The sequence below is a fragment of the Mauremys reevesii genome, linkage group 2 (genome assembly GCF_016161935.1).
Source record: "Mauremys reevesii isolate NIE-2019 linkage group 2, ASM1616193v1, whole genome shotgun sequence".
In the NCBI taxonomy this organism is placed as follows: domain Eukaryota; kingdom Metazoa; phylum Chordata; order Testudines; family Geoemydidae; genus Mauremys; species Mauremys reevesii.
In genome coordinates, this window is record NC_052624.1 from 65,219,170 (window position 1) to 65,235,570 (window position 16,401).

The following is a 16,401-nucleotide window of genomic DNA, read 5'->3' on the forward strand; positions in this document are numbered from 1 at the left end:
CCTCCCCAATCAGCTGTTTCGTGGCATGCAGGAGGCTGGGGGGTGGAGAGAAGTGAGGGCACAGCAGGCTCAGGGGAGGGTGTGGGAAGGAGTGGAGAGGGGGCAGAGCCTGTGGCAGAGCCAGGGGTTGAGCAGTGAGCACCCCCCGAGCACATTGGAAAGTTGGCGCCTGTAGCTCCAGCCCTGGAGTCGGTGCCTATACAAGGAGCCGCATATTAACTTCTGAAGAGCCGCATGTGGCTCTGGAGCCACAGGTTGGCCACCCCTGGATTTCATTCAACAGACCAATGTTTGAATCCTTAGAACACTGGTGCTGATTATTGTCTGCGGCTGCAGAACTCTTCTGTAAGCTCCCTCGAGCAATCGGATTCCCTTTTATCTCACTGGAGGGTTTGCAGTTAAATTCTCCTTCTTAAATTCCACCACTAGGAGTCTGAATGGGGCTGTCAGCAGGAGACCCAGGCTTCTCTTGCTTTCTGCTGAGGACAGTGCCTTTACTAGTACCCCCTGTACAACATTTGTTCTCATTCTCTGCCAGCTCCTACTCTTCATTTCCTTGTGCATCAGTGCAGCATAGCAAGAGGGAGAGGAGGCAGTTGGCGGTCTTGCAAGAGAGCATCAGACCCATCCCCACACAGGACTGAGTATACTCCAAAGATTTTGTGGGGGAAGAGTGAAGACCAAGGAGGGAGCCTTGGACAATGGGGAGGAGATGCTGACGTGCTCTATAGTGCTAGCCAGTGTGGATTTTAATAATTGGAGCTGTGCTGATGATAGCGACCCACTTTTTTGTTCTGCCCTCTTTTTGCGGTGCGGTGAGAAAGGCATTTCCTTCCAACAATTTTGACCATCTGTAGAGCGGTCCTTTTGTGACTTGCTTGGTTTAAAGTCACTTTCTTCTCAAGGGAAATCTTCTTTCACGACCTTTACAAGAGCGGACATCTCAGACTACACAAATGCTGAGGGGACCAATGCTGCTCAACCTGTAGCCCAAAGGGGGTCACACCATCGAGGATAAGATGTAGTTATACATGTGATGTTTACCACTCATGTTCCAGCACCATCTGGTGTGGGATACACAGTGCTTTCTGCTGACAGACTTCATGAGCCTCAAACACACCAATCAATTCTAGATACATTCCCAACTAGAGTGGATACAGACAAGGGGTCAGCAGCCTCTGGCACACAGTTCGCCAGGGTAAGCACCCTGGCAGGCCAGGCCAGTTTGTTTATGTGCCACATTGGCAGGTTCGGTGGACCACGGCTCCCACTGGCTGCAGTTCGCCATCCCAGGCCAATGGGGGTGGTGGGAAGCTGCAGCCAGCACATCCCTCGGCCCACGGCGCTTCCTGAGTTTGTAAAATTCACACTAACAAATGTGTGAACACACACATGATTGCTGAAACAGGAATTGCATAAGATGTCATCTCTTGAATGTCCCTTTAACAAAAAGTTATACATTATGAATCATTCCATACACCAGCATCTCATGACTAAAGGATACATTTCAACCCGTGATATTCCTGCCACAATCCTATTATAATGTGACAAGTTTTATAACACATCTCAATAACCAATAACACCATTCAAAATAACTCTGTCTTGTGCCAAATATACCCCTGTATTCACAGCTGACACACTACTTAATAATCTTTGTACAAGGTATGCCTTGTAAGGTGTCATTTGGAAACTCAATTTGCTGGTCAGTATTGTCCCGATAAGATGTGTGCCAACATTGTACATGAAGCAATAAGATTCTCCTGTATGATGTTATTAACACATGTTTCAAACCCCACAACTCTGCCCAGGCAATAGGACAGACTTGACTTAGGCCTTGGCTACACTGGCGCTTTACAGCGCTGCAACTTTCTCGCTCAGGGGTGTGAAAAAACACACCCCATAGCACAGCAAGTTACAGCGCTGCAAAGCGCCAGTGTAAACAGTGCCCCAGCGCTGGGAGCGCGGAGCACTGTAAGCTAATCCCCACGGGGAGGTGGAGTACCTGCAGCGCTGGGAGAGCTCTCTCCCAGCGCTGGCGCTGCGACCACACTTGCACTTCGGAGCGCTCCCACGGCAGCGCTGTACGGCTGCAAGTGTAGCCATACCCTGTATGAAGGAATGTGTGCTTGCCTTAATGTGCATTTAAGCAATAAACAGAGTCATCAAGCAAGGAGGGAACACAGAGGAAGACCAAAGATATGAAAATAACCCAGCAGGGAATATCCTCTCTCATAGACTCTGCCTCTGGGTTTCAGCTAGAAATGTTTTTCAAGAGGGGGGCTGAAACTATAAAAAGGAGGGACAAACACCCCACGAGACTCCCTCCCTCTCTGCCCACCTCATTCTCCGCACTTGAAAAGACAAAAAGAAACAACCATTGGACTCTGGGGGATGGGTCCTGACCTGAGAGTTTGGTAAGTAATCTGCTGGAAGCATGTAGCAAGAAAGTTTGCTTTGCAACAGAGTTAGTTTCTTAAGTAGAAACTAGTAAGCGTTTTGTCTTTATTTTTCTTGTAACCATTTCTGACTTTTATGCCTCATTATTTATACTCACTTAATATCTCTTTGTAGTTAATAAACTTGTTTTACTGTTTTATCTAATTCAGCGTGATTAAGTTGAAGTGTCTGGGTAACTCTTTAAGGTAATAAACTGGCAAGTTATTTCCCTATAGGAACAATGGACCTAATATATTTAAACTGTCCAGAACAGGGCTGAGCAGTACAGGACATACATTTCTGGGGGAAAGATCTAGGATTGGGAATGTGTTGTGGTCACCCTGCAGTATCACTCAGGCTGGTGAGAGCCAGGATATAGTTGGCAGGCTGCAGTTACACACAGACAGTCACGGTGTGGCTTGAATGCTGGATGGAAGGCTCTTTGTGAGCGGCCCAGGTGGGAGCTACATCAGCAAGGCATTGTAAGGTACACAAGGTTGCAAGGCAGAGGTGACACAGCCCCCTCACTGGTCTGGATTGTGCCCCGCATGTCACATATGTACAGTGATAGCCTTTGAAAGTTTGAGGGATTTTATGAGAGTTTTGCAGGCTCTTGTAAGTTTCCTTTTGATTCTTTTTAAGGGGCAACTTGGGCAACCTGTCAGTTTTTTGTACACATTCTCTAAACTTTGATAGTGTTCAATAATGCAGCACTTAAAAAAAAAAAACAACCCATCATGAATGAGCCCTATACAGAAGCAGACAACTTTTATAGTCTTAAAATTCTATAAACTGAGAGTCAGAATAATGAACTCAGCCAACATCTAGTGGTAATTTACCTGATCATTCTCAGTGACAGATCGGGCCTGCTCATGTGCCTTGTACAGTTCGTGTCTCCGGTCAGGCCTCTCCTGGAACCGAGGTTTCTTTTTTACAGGATCGTCATCACCAAGAAAAGGCGATTGAACTTTTGGTACCAGTTTGACATCATCAACGAAGATGAAAGGTTTAAATATGGATCTGAAAGAGATAAGAACCTTATTCACAGGGACGTTCTGTATATCACCCAGGCTACTTTGCTAACAGAGATTCATTGAACAGTATTGCATGTACATATCTATATTATTGTGGTGGGATGGGGTCAGATATGGCACAAAAATAACCTCTTCTAATATAGGAACACATGCCACAAAAAAAATCCATTTGCTTTCAAAAACACTGGGTTCTACATACATATTAACCTCTCTTCCCCCCCACCATGTCAGTTTCCCCATTTCTGTAAATTACAGCATTGCGCTTCCTTCCTCTGATTTTTTTGTGGGGGGGAGGGAGAAGAGGGTAAATGTTTTCATCATCTTTAAATCCCAATGTTTACCCCCATACTACTCTCTTGCTTTCTTTTTTCCTTCATATTCTCTCATCCCACACTTTAAGTAGTCTGTGGGAGCTGTGCTTATAGTTTTCAAAGAAATTAACTGGCTCAGAACCAGTCTCCCAACCTAAAACTTCCTACATTTACATAGCAGCAATTTATACGTCAATAAAGCTCTTCACACAATATACATCTTAAGTCCTGCACTCTGTTCAGAATTTCTTTGCTGAAACAAACTGAAGGTGGATATATTTAAAGCCACTACTTATGAGGGCTAGAGGAAGATTTTTGGCCAGTTATTACATGACCTACTAAGTATCTCTGAAGATTTGGCATTGACCATCAGTGTCCGAACTGGGAAGTCAAGGAGAGGACAAGGAAATGGTTACACAGAAAATACTGTAATATTTTTCATCAAAAAAAGCATTTCAATCTGGAATTAAATGGGAGCTCAAAATACATTTGAAACCTGTCCCTAACCTAAGGGAATTTCATACCTAAAAATCTAGATCTAACCTCTTGGTTAGGAACACAAGAGAAAATACTTTATTTAATAAACTGCATGTCACACGACTGTTTTTTAAGGCAATGCCCAACAGCCAGTGTGAAGGAGAATGCCAAAAGGTGAGAGACTTTTGAAAAGAAGATTGAAAACTAATGACAGAGCAGGAAACTGAAGTCTATCACTGCTGCTCTACCCATCACTCTTGAGAAGCCCTGCCATCAAAAGGTTCTGACCCGAACAGACTGGGGCAAGACGTCTTTTATTACAGATTTTTTTTAAGAGAAGGCATGTAAAGCAGAAGTGACAGTAGCGTACAGAGATGGGCTGTTATTCTTTATTTGTATTCTAGTTGCACCTATTGTCCCTGATTGACTGACTGCCATGGAGATGGAAATGCTCTCAGAACAGCAGAAGCAGGAGCAGCGCACACTGTCCCAACAATTCAGCTCAGTCTTAAACCACAATGACCACTGCTAAGGGAGACAGTTCAGTCTCCAAGCCCACTGAATCATTGGCATCTGCAGAAACAAGCCCACTGAATCATTAGCATTTGCAGAAACTGCCAATGAGAGTACCAATTAGACAAGATGATAGACCACCCCACCTGCCCAGTGCCTTATGTTGGGGGTTTTGTGAGGAGGATGCTTGCCGAATGAATTGCACTGAGACTAACATTTTGCATACGTTCATTTTGTTGGGGTTTCCTATTGGGGCCCGGGACAATAATGGGGAGCGTGGATAAGAAGAAAAGCCTTGTGACTCCCAGAGACAGAGTTCAGACAGACAGAGTTCAGATGCACCTGAGGCTCATTAGCCTCCCTGAAACCCAGCCCTTATTTATTTATAAAGGAAGATAATCAGCTGGCAGGGCTTTTCAGGAGGACGCAGGCTGGCATGACCAGAGTAAGACAGCTTTTCTCTTCACAAAGAAGCACTGACTCAGAGCTGTAAGTCAGTTTTTATTATATTTGATTATAGCTTGTCTAGAAAAGTTTTAACTCACAGAGAAGCAGGAACTCTGGTGGGGCTGTTTTTCTTAAAGCAAGGTTTGTACACAAGACATTATTTGCTTTATGGGGAGCATAGGGTGCTGCTGCACCCCTTGGCTGTAAGTTTCCATTATATACAGGGGTTTACAGTTTGGTTCTATGCTCTAAGAACTCCCTACTAAACAAACTGTTCCAGCACTCATGATGGGGAGAGGGAAGGACCTCTGCAAGTCTGTCCGTTTGCAGCCAGACTAGAGGCTGTAGCTTTACTCTGGGAAGAAAAGGAATCCCAACGGGTGTTTAAAGCCTTGCTGCAGCCTTTATGTGACACAGAGGGGAGAACAATGGGCCTTGGTAAGGTAAAGAGTATTTTGGAGAAGCAAGCCTACCTACTGCCTCATTCAGAGTCCAATGAAGACTTGAGTTCCCAGGTGAAGGATGAAACTCCCTTCAGCACTAAGGAACCCCTGTGGGAGCACTTTAGTCACATAGAGTACTTAAGGGAGTAGCTAAAGCAACTGTCTTTGAGAACTTATGGAGAACGGGTGAGGTCCCAGAGGACTGGAGGAGAAGGAAAAATGCAGTACCTACCTTTAACAAGGGGAATGAGGGGGACCTAGGGAATGATATAGCCCAATCACCCTGGCTTCTATAAATGGAAAGATACTGGAACAAATTATTAAGCAATCCATTTGTTCAAACCTAGAGGATAGTAAGATAAGTAACAGCCAACAAGGATTTGTCAAGAAGAAATCGTGCTAAACTAATTTAATTTCCTTCTTTGACAGAGTAAACAGCCCAGTGGATGGGGGGAGGGAAGGAAGAATCAGATGATGTGCTATACCTGGACTTTAGTAAGGTTTTTGACAGAACCCCACATGATAGTCTTTATGAGAAGACTGTAAGAACTATGAAATTAATTGTAAGGTGGGTACACAACAAGTTGAAAGACAGTATTCAGAGTAGTTATCAATGGTTTGCTACAAGCTGGGAGGACTTATCAAGTGGGATCCCAGAACCGTCTGTCCTGGCTTGGGAATATTCTGTATTTTCATTAAGGACTTGGACGGTGGAGTTAAGAATATACTTATACAACTTGTGGGCAACATCAAGTTGGGAAGGGTTCCAAGCACTTTGAAGAACAGGATTCGAATTCAAAATGACTGACAAATTGAAGAACTGAAATCAACGAGCTGAAATTCAATAAAGACAAGTATAAAATACAGCCCTTAGGAAGGAAAAATCAAATGCACAACTACAAAACAGAATAACTGGCTAGGCCGTAGTACTGCAGAAGAGAATCTGAGAGTTATGGCGGATCACAAACTGAATGAGTCAGTGTTGTGGAAAAAGACAAATGCCATTCTAGGATATATTACCATGTAAGGCACAGGAGGTAATTGTCCTGCTTCATTCAGCATTGGTGAGGCCTCAGCTGGAGTAGTATGTACAGCTCTGGGCACCACACTAAGATGTGGACAAATAGGAGAAAGCGTCCAAAGGAGAGCAACAAAAGTGATACAAGATTTAGAAAACACGACCAATGAGGAAACGTTGAAAGAACTGGGCATATTATATAGAGGAGAGGTTGAAGGTAAATGGTTGTTACAAAGGTCGCCGTGTTCATGAGGGTAGGACAAGAACTAATTTGTTTAATTTACAGCAAGAGTGAATAAGGTTAGATATTAGGTAAAACTTTCTAACTAGAAAGATAGTTAAACACTGGTTGTGAGATCCCCATCACTGAAGGTTTTTAAGAAGGTGTTAGACAAACACCTCTCAGGGATGGTCTTGGTTTACTTAATCCTGCCTCAGCATGGTGGGAGGGAGACAAGATGACCTCTCAAGGTCCCTTCCAGGCCTACATTTCTATGATTTCTAAGACAACTAATAGTCATCTGACTGTACTGACCTTTGGTTGTCCAAGGGGACAGTCAGATCGGCATCCTCTCCCCCAAATCATCATTTCTCCAATATACAGTAAGTGGCAAATATTTTCTTAAGCTGCATGTGGTTTAGTTTAAAAAAAAAACAATGCTGAGCAACCCAAACTGGGATTCACAGTTCATGGTGAGAGAGACTTGTTAGGCCATGGGTTGTTCCCTATAGTATTCCCCAGTACTCTGTCCTGTGCAGATTTAAGCAACGGGGGTTTTATTTCTTCTCGAGAGGATGTTCCAATAAACCTTTACATAAAAATGTTTCCTGCTAGTCATCATAACTTTTTTTTTCTTTTACCATGGTATGGTAATTTTATACAGGTCTGTAGCCACGTAGGCCACCGTAAGCTGTTCCTCTCCGTCTTTGAAGTTTACACACTGTATATGTAGTACTCAGACTTGTGTGTTCTTTTAATCATGGTCTGGACAGTAGGTACAAGTTAGTGTGTCAAATCTTTCTTTTATTCTCCCTGCCAGTCACAGGATACAGAATCAAACTTCACCACTAGGCCCAACAGACAGAGTAGGGGTGGGAGCAGAACACAACAGCTGTGATGTCAAAATGATCTAGCATGTTTCATGTACATGTGATTTGGTTTTTTGTTTTGTTTTTTAAGCGTAAGTGATCACTGGCTTTTCAACTCTGATCGGGGCGGCTCCAGGCATCAGCACGCCAAGCGCGTGCCTGGGGCGGCAAGCCACGGGGGGCACTCTGCCGCTCGCCGCGAGGGTGGCAGGCAGGTTGCCTTCGGCGGCATGCCTGCGGAAGGTCCACTGGTCCCGCAGCTTCGGTGGACCTCCCGCAGGCTGCCGCCGAATTCGCAGGACCAGGGACCTCCCGCAGGCAAGCCACCAAAGGCAGCCTGCCTGCCGTGCTTGGGGCAGCAAAATACCTAGAGCTGCCCCTGACTCTGATAGCTTCCATTTTAAATTGCAATAGGCTACATTTAAGTCGGTGTTCCAACTAGGCTTCTAGGATGCACGTAAAGGCTCTGTCTGTTGAATGTGTTTCTTATGTTGTGTTCTAACGTAAAGTAAAATGTTAGTAATCAGTCATGACTGTGTCAGACTCATCTACTCTGACAGGAAGTGTTTTTTATACTACCACAAAAACTTGGGTGAAGAAGGGACAAAGGGATCACCTTACCTGTTTTAAAGAATCAGATTTGAACCTATGAAACAAAATCTGAGTCAAAGTTGAAACTGCCCTTTAATTCTGTCCTAAAAGTTACTGGAACTAACCATTGTGGGTTCATAGATTAACAAAAGGAAATGGGGAGAATTAGGAAAGTGACTCATAGCAAAAAGTCGTTTTGGTTTTCAAGCGTCTATTTTGAAGTATAGGCATCAGTACTGTACTTGTCCTTTTATTGCGGGATTTAAACCCTGATCTAAAGCCCATTGTCAATGGAAGACTTAATGAATTTTGTATCAGGTCTTTGTGTTAGTTTTTTTTTTAAAGATAATTCTTTTGACATAATTAAGTACAAGAACCATGAAAATTCCAAGACAAGTTTCACCGCAACTTTATATTAAACATGATACAATCTAGATGCAGCACAGATTGTCAGAAAACTAGTTAGCAACATGAATATATTCAAGTGCTTGGGGTTTTTTACATTAAATCCCAATACATCTCAAAACTGCAAATCAGAAATGCTTTAAATGCTACATGCACAATATTACTCACTCACAATAATATTACTTTTGTAACACTTTGAGAGCATCTGTATAAAAACTGAAAAACTAAAACTTTCCTGTGTTTGTTTTGGGTGATTAAGCAGAGATTGCAACTTCTTAGAACTGCCACATTATTCCCTAAAGTTGAATTAAGATAACTAAACATTTTTTTAATTGTGTTTATTTCTGTAGTTTAAGAATGGGGTTTGGACAAATTTGTTCAAACTTATTTTGGCAACACTGGAAATAAAAAGGCCAGAACAATGGAATATCACGAAGCCTCTTACACTACATGCTCAGCCATTATAATATGAGGCACTGTGAGAAGAATTATTCTCCTTCTCAAGATTAAAATTTAAGAAATTAAATTGAATTTACATTAATTTTACTACTTTCTGCTGATATCCTCCATAAGTGAAATGGAACAGAAGAAAAGAATGTTTCATTTAAAAGAACTTGCCTCCATGGTGAATTATTTTTCAATTACCAAAGCCAGCACTCTGAACAAGTTAAAATACCATAGCAGGGATTTAAGTGTAAGACATAATGTATGCATTGTTAGCGAGCTATTGATCTTTACACCAAGATTAACAAAATGGGTTTTTTGTTCTAATACCATAGGTATTTACTGGGATTTCTACTTAAACTGCATTCAGAGAGAAATCCATGTCCTGAAAACAAAGGTGTGATCCAAAGGGTGTATGGGAAGATGATGGGTGGGGCATAGAGGAGTGCTGAATCTTCTGACATAGAACATAGTCCTTGTGTGGTGAGCATAGACAGGAATTGCAGCACACCTCTGTGAAGGGGGCCCTAAATCTGTCACTAAAATCAGTTTAATAGCTTTCAATGTACATACACACAGCCAGAATCTCCTTATTAAAGCCTGCACCACTAAGCCTCAGAAGGGCAGCAGACATCCTGACTTACCTTGAAGGGTCCGGAGTGCCAGTGAAGTAGTGAATACAGGGAGAACTAGGGTTCTGAGGCAAAACAGACACTATGCTAGCTGTAGTGAGGAAAGTTTCGGAGTCCACGCAGACGCCACTAGCTTTGTCACGTAAGACAGCCATCATTGTTTGCACAGTGATATTTCCTGCAAGAAGAGGAAAAAAGTGCCCAATGGGCCTGATCCACAGCCCACCAAATTCAAAGGAAAGTACTTCTACTTCAATGGTCATTGCATCAGGCCCAACGCAAACAGTGCCACAGTATATAGGTGGGAACATACCCCCACCACTATTAGCAGCTTGTATTTACAAAAAACTTAAACCCTGAAACATACTAGAACAGATTACAGCTGCCCTGCACTGCCTCAACCCTCTCACTGATAGACTTTTTGCCACTGTAAATGTCTTCATTCACAGACCCAAGTGTGAATTTGGCCTATCATGTCTAATGGATTGGAAGTAATTAAAAGTGCAGAGACAAGCGTCACAGCTCTGGGGTGGTAAAGATAATCTATAACATGGATCATCAAATGTTTCCAGTGGCTTTTGGTGCAGTTATCTATGTTAAACTAGACTGTATTATAGCAGAGAATGACAGCTCTGCTACAGTTATGGTTAAGACCAGCTTTCTGTTTCAAGCTCAACTTTTCTAGGTGCTCTAATTAGCTTCTACTTCTTTCCCCTCCTGACCCTCTCCTACAGACTGAGGATTACTTTGAGTCGTGGGCATTGGACCACACCACCCTTACTAACATTGTGCACTGCAGTGAAAAGTTTTTCAACCAGTCTCCTGTCGCACAATAACTAGATTTTGTTACCATTTCAAATATACCCGTTATCCTTAATATAGAGCTTTTAAAGAGAATGGCTATGCTCCTCATGCATGGCTGGACTGGTGCCTTGAACAAAGATTACACATTACTCATGCACAGCAGCAGATGCTGCAGTAATTCCAAAAAGGGTTCTGGCCAGCTCCAGCTATCTTAAGTGATCAGTAAATTCTGGACCAGAACATAAACCCATTTCTGCTGATAGCAGATTTTGATTATTGAAATGCTCTGGTAAGAAAAACATGCAGTTTGACCTGAAAAGGGCAAGTGGGGGGGAGAGGAGTCTTTCCTAAGTGCATCTTCATTGCTGTAACAGAACTCGATTCTCATAGTTTGCAACCATAGCTTGGTTCCACAGGCAGCTGGATAATGCCTCTTCCCCACCTCACAATAGGACTGATATGAACATCCTTCTGGAAAAACACAATGCCCCCTCATCGTTTTCTACTAAGGTAAGTCATCTTTTCATGCTAGGAGAACAGGGGTGCACCGGTACGATATTACTCTTATTCTCATGTATTAAACCTACAATGAAAAGACTAAAAGAACCCACAAAACTTAGAGCTTTACACTCCACTATCCTAGTCTGTGTGATTTGATAAATAGCCTTATTCTAAATTTAGGCTGAGGCGTTAAGACTTCATTCAGGAGTTTTGCTCGAGGCAATTTGTTCTATGGATTTTCCTTCCATGTGAAAGTGCTCTCCTTGTACCCACTTGAGACTATGGACTGAGGTCTGGTTGAGAAAAGTGGGAATTAGGTGGCAAAAAAAAAAAATCAGTAAGGAAAAAGCCTTTCTACTTACCTTCTTGTTTTTCTAGGCTCTCCTGGCCTGAACTGCAGCCTAAATGGTCCTCAGCTAGAGAAAACACTTCAGAAAAATTGAATTCTGTATCTCCAGTCCACCAGCCTTGAGTCTCTGCATAACTCCTAAGCTCAGGGTGCTCAACATCAATTTTTGTGGTTAATGTAAGCTGGTTGCAAATGCATTTTACTCCCTCTATGGAAAGAGCCACAAATCACAATATACCATTACTACAGTGTAGCTAGAAGCAGCTAGAGGAGCAAAATATTTGATTAGCAAACTAAGCCATTGACCAATCTAGACATTTCTTTGTGATAGTCACCTAATTACACATGCACAGGATTTACTCATCACTTCAACTTTCAGGGCCTGATTCTCCAGTGCATCTTGTGTCATGTTTAGATACTTATCCCTGCACCACGTGATTGCACAATGCTACCGTATAAGAATGCTGTAATTTTCAACCACTTCTGCACAGTGGAAGAGATTCTACAAGGTGCAAAGCAGTAGAGAATCAGGCTCTTAGATTTCCAGAAGCTAAGTTACGACACTTCACTTTCAAAAACCTGTTTGGAAGTGATCTTGACCCTTTGTCCAAGACCACATTAACTAGCTCATCCAACATGATTACAATCAACCCAAAGGAATTGACACAATGGTACTTTAGCCCAGAGTTGATCTGTGTGGCATTACTTGTTGTTTGAAGAAAAAATTAATCCCACTATTCAACACAGCATTATACACATTTGCTAAATAACTTTCCATTCCAAAAACTGTCACCTAATTATAACTGGCGATTTTAAATTTCTTGTTTGAAAATGGGCCTCATTTGAAAGACCAACAGAAGAAGAGCTCATGTGGAATAACTCATAATCTAGTTTCCAATTGAATAGGAATAGTGGTTTAAAGATTTTTTTTAACGTTCAATATTTAAAATGCAATATTGAATTATAAATCCTTCTGTAAAAATGTAATATATACTAACGTAGTGTCTTTCTGAGCACAAGACTTGTTTTTAAAACACGGTTCTCTAGGTGTTAAGACAATAATATGGATTGAAAATAATAAGCCTTCAATGTGTTTGTCTATTGTATGACTTTTTTTTCCAGAAAAAAAAATCTGCCTGAATTGCTTATATCCATACACATCAGACAGCATGATTAATGATTGTTACTGCAGATACTCACCAGAGGATACAGTAAACACATCATATGAGTAATGGAAATAATTGGATAATGAATATAGTTTAAACAAACAAACAAAATTTGACAGTGAAGGTAGCAGGCTTATTTTTAATAGGCAGGCTAAAGTGATCTATGAAACTTTTACTTGAATAGCATCATTAACAGCTATTGTTATAGAATCAGATTTGCCTTTCTAATGCCCACTGAATAAAATTTGAAACAGGTGATTACTAATCCAAGTTAAAAGCTTCTATAAGCATTACTGCCAACACACCAACTACAGAAACCAAGGGTCAGTGGCAGGCTGAAAGGTTTCAGTATGTTCTGCTTCACACGTTCAAACTTAAATTGCACCGTGAAAGGGCATTAATCTCTTAGCTGTCCATTTTCAGGAGACTGTAAGATTGGAATAATTTTGATTTGATCAACTGGAATATGTTCTCAAGCAAAGCAAAAAAACCCCATTAGCACTCCTTTAAATATTACAACAATTAAACATTTAAATTTTGTTCTTTCCAGTAGATTCAAATTGACAGAATTACTCAAGTCAGTGCTATATTCAGATCAGCAAGAGGACAATAGCATGAGTATTATTCATTTACAAACGTATATTTTCTGGATAGCTTTATAATTAAAGTATTCTTCATCACAAGTGGAGTTTATCAAGCAATTTCATTTAAGGAAAAAAGTTCCGTGTAAAAACATTATGTAGAAGACTCAATATACCAAATGATTCTAGGGACAAGGTTTTTCAAACCTTGTCCCTAGAATCATTTGGTATATTGAGGACCCAGTGTCCTACAAAGCACTGGTGAATAGTGAACTTCCCTGCTGAGCGTAGGATACCAGTGCCCATGACTTTTGTAGTAAAGCTTTACTCTGAAAAGCTCAAGAATAGCTGTTATGGTTGCAAAGAGAACCTCCTATGGGAAATAAATGTAAAACAATGCACTGCTGCATTCCTAGACCTGCAGGGAGGCTCCTCCTCCATTCCCGCTGCAGCTGGTAGCTTTTGCAAGTGACAGGACTGTGAAAACTGGTCAGTTTCACAGGAACTAATAGGATCTAGAAGTGCAGAAGTGAAAACAAACAAGAATAACTTCATGCTTCTGCCTGGGGAAAGCTATGAGCAGCAGCTGATGCAGGCAATGGAGTTATTACAAGGTTGTTACAAGGAGGAGGGAGGAAAAATTATTATTCTTAAGCTCTGAGGATAGGACAAGAAGCAATGGGTTTAAATTGCAGCAAGGGAGGTTTAATTTGGACATTAGGAAAAACTTCTTAACTGTCAGGGTGGTTAAGCACTGGAATAAATTGCCTAGGGAGGCTGTGGAATCTCCATCACTGGAGATTTTAAACAGCAGGTTAGATGTACACCTGTTGGGGTTGTCTAGATAATACTTAGTCCTGCCATGACTGCAGGGGCCTGGACTAGATCACCTCTCGAGGTCCCTTCCAGTCCTCTGATTCTATTTAGTGGGAAGGATGACTCAGAAGGGTAGTCGCAGACATACTAATGCAGCAACCAGGAGGGTCAAATAAGAGATGAGACCACTTAACATCAGCCAGATGGGTCAATATAGACAAGGTCCAGGAACAGTATCTTACTACTTCCCAGGAATTGGGGTATCTCATCAGGGCATTACTGCTGGACAGTCCCCTCCATCAGTCTTTAGTACAGGGGTGGGCAAACCACGGCCCATGGGCTGGATCCGGCCCCTCAGGGCTTTGGATCCGGCCCGTGGGATTGTCCCCCGTGGTGCTGCAGGCCCCACACCAGTCTCAGAAGCGGCCGGCACCACTTCTCTGCAGCCCCCCAGGGGCGGGGGGGCAGAGGGCTCCATGTGTTGCCCTTGCCGCCAGGCACTGCCTCCCGCAGCTCCCATTGGTTGGGAACGGGGAACCATGGCCAATGGGAGCTTTGAAGGAGGTACCTGGAGGCGCGGCAAGGGCAGCGCATGCGGAGCCCTCCACCCCCCTTCCCCCAGGGGCCACAGCGCTTTCCGGAACGGCGCAGCGTGGGGCTAGGGCAGGCGTGCAGGGAGCCTGCCCTGGCCCCAGTTCGCACCGCTGCCACCCCAGAGCCGCTTTAGGTAAGTGGCACGGGCCGGAGCCCGAACCCCTCCTGCACCCCGCCCCCCAACTCCCTGTCCTAAGCCCTCTGCCTGCACCTCCCACCCCTCCTGCACCCCTACCCCCTGCCCTGAGCCCCCTCTCGCACTCGGCACCCCTCCTGCACGCCAACCCCCTTCCAAGCTCCCTCATATGCCCTGCACCCCTCCTCTGCCCCAATCCCTTGTCCTGAGCCCCTTCCTGCACACCACACCCCCTCCCACATCCCATACTCCCTCTTGCACCCCAACCCCCGCCCCGGCCCTGCATACCATTTCCCCATCCAGATGTGGCCCTCAGCCCAAAAAGTTTGCCCACCCCTGCTTTAGTATCTATGTCTGGCTAGAAGAATTATTCCTCTGTCCCACAGAGGTCTGGTAAACTTTCAAGCCTTGCCTGGAGAAATAGCATAACTGCAGAAGGACAATCAGTCCACACAAAAGAAGGACATTTAATGGGCTAGACTGAAGCTAGGCTGCTACCAACATCATGCAGCTTTTCATTGTTTGACTGATTTGATACATCCAAGCCATTTAGACTTTTCCAATTAGACCTCTTCATAACCCCTTGATATCTTTACCCCCAAATGAAAAGGAATAAATAAAACAAGCTTTGAAGAGATGTTATGCGGCCTTCTTATGATAACCGATTTGCCACCATTTAACTCACCTGTGGTTTTTTCTGCTGCCCAATATTTCCCAACAGTCTCCAAAACCCAGGCTTCTGCTCTATCCACAATCAGAAATGCACTTTGGAAAGCCTGGCAGGAGCTCCCATCTTCATAATAATTTCCACCTTGTCCATGCTCTTCCAACAAAGAAACTATTACATCTAAGGCCTCTTTAGCTGTTGCACCTCTTTCTAGGCCAAGCCTTTAAAAAATAAAAAAAAATCCAATACAATTTAAGTGACAGTGAAAAGTCCAGTGACGTGCTGCAGTGACTCATTTGTCTTAAACAAAACGCTTGGAATAGGATCCTATAGTATGAGCTACAGTTTTACTGATGTCAGATGGAATCATTTCTAAAGTGTCTAACAGGAGAAGCGCATTCAGAAGTTATTGGTCAGACATCAGCAATTTCTGCTTAAAAGGTTCACTGGAAATACTAGGCCCAGAACTTTATAATGATGTTTTCATATTATCTAAACTGATTTCTCCATCCACAAGTCTACTACAATTAACACAAGTACTAAGTGTAACCGGGACTATGTCTTAAGCCAGCCCACAAGAGTTCTCTTTAGGGAGAGTGAATTTGACTGGTAAACAGAATTTTCCAAGACAGTTGTAAAGTAGCAGATTTGTGTACAAAACACCAGATAATTTGGAACAGATATTACAAAAGGATGAGAGAATGAATAGTCAATGTTATCTTATCTTTATCACCCTTCTCTTCCTGTATTCCCACACTTACTGTCCATCATACCCTCAATACAAAATTAATTGCACATCAGCCTTCAGTGACTGTTTTATACTGTAGACAAAGGCATCTTTGAGTGTCTGTGGACAACTCTACTATGTTAACTTCTTAAATGCTGTTTGGAAGTACTAAAATGCAGGGTACTTGCCAAAGCTGAATGCGACTGGCTTGAAAGGAGTG

General features: G+C 42.9%; 1 protein-coding gene across 4 annotated transcripts in view; it reads right to left on the reverse strand.

The window, feature by feature from the left end:
- SCRN1 (secernin 1) overlaps positions 1-16,401 on the reverse strand; it is a 57,822-nt gene that overhangs the window by 7,000 nt on the left and 34,421 nt on the right. For all 4 annotated transcript variants that reach the window (XR_005595052.1, XR_005595051.1, XR_005595050.1 and 1 more), the window contains exons 4-7: positions 15,473-15,675; positions 11,508-11,702; positions 9,853-10,018; positions 3,276-3,456 (exon numbers count right to left, since the gene is read on the reverse strand). Coding sequence is in view for 1 of the 4 variants with exons in the window: in XM_039527347.1 (XP_039383281.1) it covers positions 3,276-3,456; positions 9,853-10,018; positions 11,508-11,702; positions 15,473-15,675 (745 nt within the window). In the remaining 3 variants the exon portion in view is untranslated. The remainder of the gene's footprint in view (positions 1-3,275; positions 3,457-9,852; positions 10,019-11,507; positions 11,703-15,472; positions 15,676-16,401) is intronic.